General features: G+C 45.9%; 1 protein-coding gene across 1 annotated transcript in view; it reads left to right on the plus strand.

Annotated features, from left to right (window-relative positions):
- Kif5a (kinesin family member 5A) overlaps positions 1–3242 on the plus strand; it is a 46689-nt gene that overhangs the window by 35430 nt on the left and 8017 nt on the right. The window contains exons 20-23 of the mRNA XM_005397522.2: positions 802–903; positions 1706–1766; positions 2284–2355; positions 2510–2614. Of these exons, the coding sequence (XP_005397579.1) occupies positions 802–903; positions 1706–1766; positions 2284–2355; positions 2510–2614 (340 nt within the window). The remainder of the gene's footprint in view (positions 1–801; positions 904–1705; positions 1767–2283; positions 2356–2509; positions 2615–3242) is intronic.

Below are 3242 nucleotides of genomic sequence, written 5' to 3' on the forward strand. Positions count from 1 at the left end.
GGGGGGGTCTGTTTTTTTGAGTTCTTTATATATTCTAGATATTACTCCTTTGTCTGAGGAACAACTGGCAAAATTTTTTTCTCACTCTGAGGGTTGTCTCTTCACTCTGTTGGTGTTTCTTTTGCTGTGCAAAAGCTTTTTAAGAAGATTAGATCCCAGTTGTTGATTCTTTGTGGTATTTCTTATGCAGCCAGGGTTTTGTTCATAGTCTTTGCCATAGAGATGCCTTCAAGAGTTCTACCTATTCTGTCTTCCAGCAGATTTAGTATTTCTATTTTAATATTCAGATCTTCCATCCATTTTGATTTTAGTTTAGTGCATGGTGAAAGACATGGGTTTTAATCTTTGGCATGTGGAGAGACAGTTTTTCCAACCTCAGTTATTAGAGAGGCTATCTTCCTTCCTGTGAAGGTGTTTGGCTCCTTTGTCAAAGATAAGGTGGCCGGAGCCAGGGATTTAGCTCAGTGGCACAGCACCTGCCTGGCAAGTGCAAGGTCCTGAGTTCGATTCCCTGTACAAAAAAAAAAGATAAGGTGGCTAAATGTGTTTGGAGTTGGGTCTATATCTTCTCATCCATTCATGGATCCTCAGGTCTGCTTTTTCACCAGTACCGTCCTGTTTTCATCACAGTAGCTCTGTAGGATAATTTTAAGTCCGGGACTGTGATGCCCCTGCCTTGCCTTTGTTGAGATGCATCCGTTCTAACTAGGTTCACTCGTACGAGAAGTAGACAAATGTTTGAGGGTCTGTTCACCCCTGACTGCTCATCAGTATCTTTTTTTCCCCCAATATTTTCTGTAGTCTGAATCAGAAGCTCCAGTTAGAGCTGGAGAAACTCCAGGCTGACTATGAGAAGCTGAAGAACGAAGAACATGAGAAGAGCACCAAGCTTCAGGAGCTGACGTGAGTGATGGTCTTGCCAGCTGGCCTGAGGCTAGATGGGCTCCCCGCCCTGCGCAGATGTGCTTGCAGATGCGCTGGTAGAGCCGGGGTGCGTGTGTAGCCGGCCCATGGTGACTCACAGGAAACAAACTTGATGGGGTAGTCAGGAGTGACCCCTGCTGAGCATTAGCTGACCTAGGGGAAAGAGGATTATGATATTCTACGAAGTATGGCAAGCAGATTACAAAATGGTGTGAGTTGTCTGATCTCATAAAGTTTATTTATTTATTTTTGTCTTTTTGAGACAGAGTCTCCCTATACAGTTCAGGCTGGCCTTGAGCTCACCTTGTAGCCCAGGCTGGTCTCGAACTCGCAACAATCCTCCTGCCTCAGCCTCCCGAGTGCTGGGATTACAGGTGTGCGCCACCACGCCTGGTTCTCCAAAACACTTATTTATTTTTTTGGAGGGGGTACCGGGAATCGAACTCAGGACCTTGCGCTTGCCAGGCAGGCACTTGTGCCACTGAGCTATATCCCCGGCCCTCTCATAACATTTATATGCAGATATGTATGTGCATAGAAACAGTAGTCTGCTAAGATGGACGCCAGGTGGTTCATGGTGGTTTGATCTATAAGTAGTAAAATTGTGGTCCTTTTAAAATTTCTCTTAGTTCTCTTTTTAAATTGTGTCCTAATTTCTGCACAGTAAACATGAGTTACGAGTGTAATAAATGATAGTAGAGATCAAAGGGATGGAGCAGGGGTGGACACAGGGTCCTGAGGAATCTCTCTGTTTGCTCCTTTCTTATTTCTCTTGCTGCAGATTTCTGTACGAGCGACACGAGCAGTCCAAGCAGGACCTCAAGGGTCTGGAGGAGACAGTTGTGAGTGGTTTCCTTCTGTGCCAAGCAAACGGGAGGAGAGGGCTTCAGGCCCCCTTCCCACCCCCCAGTCCCTTCCTGACCTTGCTTTTTCCTGCCCTTTGGCAATTAGTCTATGGCAGTGGTGGCGAACCTATGGCACGCATGCTGCAGCCAGCTGTTTGTTATCACTCAGAACCCTAAAAGGTTTGCCATCATTGTCTGTGGCATAACCAAGACACGTCCTTTCCTAAAACATGAGTGGCTCACTGACTGTATAGACTGAAGTTTCCAATAATTGTGGAGGGAAGGCCGGGCGTGGTGGCACACGCCTGTAATCCTAGCACTCGGGAGGCTAAGGCAGGAGGATTGTTGAGAGTTCAAGACTAGCCTAGGCTACAAAGTGAGCTCAAGGCCAGCTTGAACTGCATAGCGAGACCCTGTCTCACAAAGACAAAAGAAAAAAAAATAAACAACATTGTGGAGGGAGAAGATAAATATGCTATCTAGAGAGCCCTAATTTTTTTGTCATTCTTCCCAGGCTCGTGAACTCCAGACCCTCCACAATCTTCGCAAGCTGTTCGTTCAAGACGTCACGACTCGAGTCAAGAAAGTGAGTGCTCCCCCTACGGCTCCTGCCAACCCCACGTCGTCTGCTCCTCCTAGCTTTCTCCCGCCCTGCTGCTCCCGTGGGGCTGGCTTGGCCTGGCCGAGGTGGGGCCTGTTCGTCCTCAGGACAACTACATCTTCCCTCTGTCTCTAATCAGAGTGCAGAAATGGAGCCCGAGGACAGTGGGGGGATTCACTCCCAAAAGCAGAAGATTTCCTTTCTTGAGAACAACCTGGAACAACTTACAAAGGTTCACAAACAGGTAAGAGCCCAGACAAGGGATGAAGTTTTGAGGTCAGGTCTCTATGATTCCCAAAAGCCTTGGAAGCCCCGTAGCTTCAGGAAAATATACTTACATATTTTCCTTACTTTTCTCTTTTACTTCTCCGGCTAGTCCTTTCTTCCTGTCACATTTGGGCCTACCTTTTCCTTGTTCTTTGGTTCATGCCTGTTTTCGCTTTTCAAAGTTCCTGATTCACCTCTGCTAGAAGTGGATTCTTCAGGCCTATCTTAGAGGAAGAGATTGAAAGGGACAGGAGTTGAAGAATTATAGAGTTGGATAGCAGGGGGTTAGGGGTGTAGCTCAAGGGTAAAGCGATTGGCATGTGTGAAGCTCTGGGCTTGATCCCCAGCCCCACCAAAAATAAAAAATAAAAATAAAAATTAAAAAAAATACGCACAAAAGAGTATATATCAGATTTTAGCTGGGTGTGGTGGCACATGCCTGTAATCCCAGCACTTGAGAGGCTGAGGCAGGAGGATCATTGTGAGTTTGAGACCAGTCTGGGCTATAAAGTGAGCTGAAGGCCAGCCTGAACTGCATAGTGAGACCTTGATTCAAAAAGATGAAATAAATTAATTAAATTAAATTAAATTAAGTTTAGAAAAAT

This window comes from Chinchilla lanigera, unplaced genomic scaffold (genome assembly GCF_000276665.1).
Source record: "Chinchilla lanigera isolate Chin_1 unplaced genomic scaffold, ChiLan1.0 scaffold00057, whole genome shotgun sequence".
In the NCBI taxonomy this organism is placed as follows: Eukaryota; Metazoa; Chordata; class Mammalia; order Rodentia; family Chinchillidae; genus Chinchilla; species Chinchilla lanigera.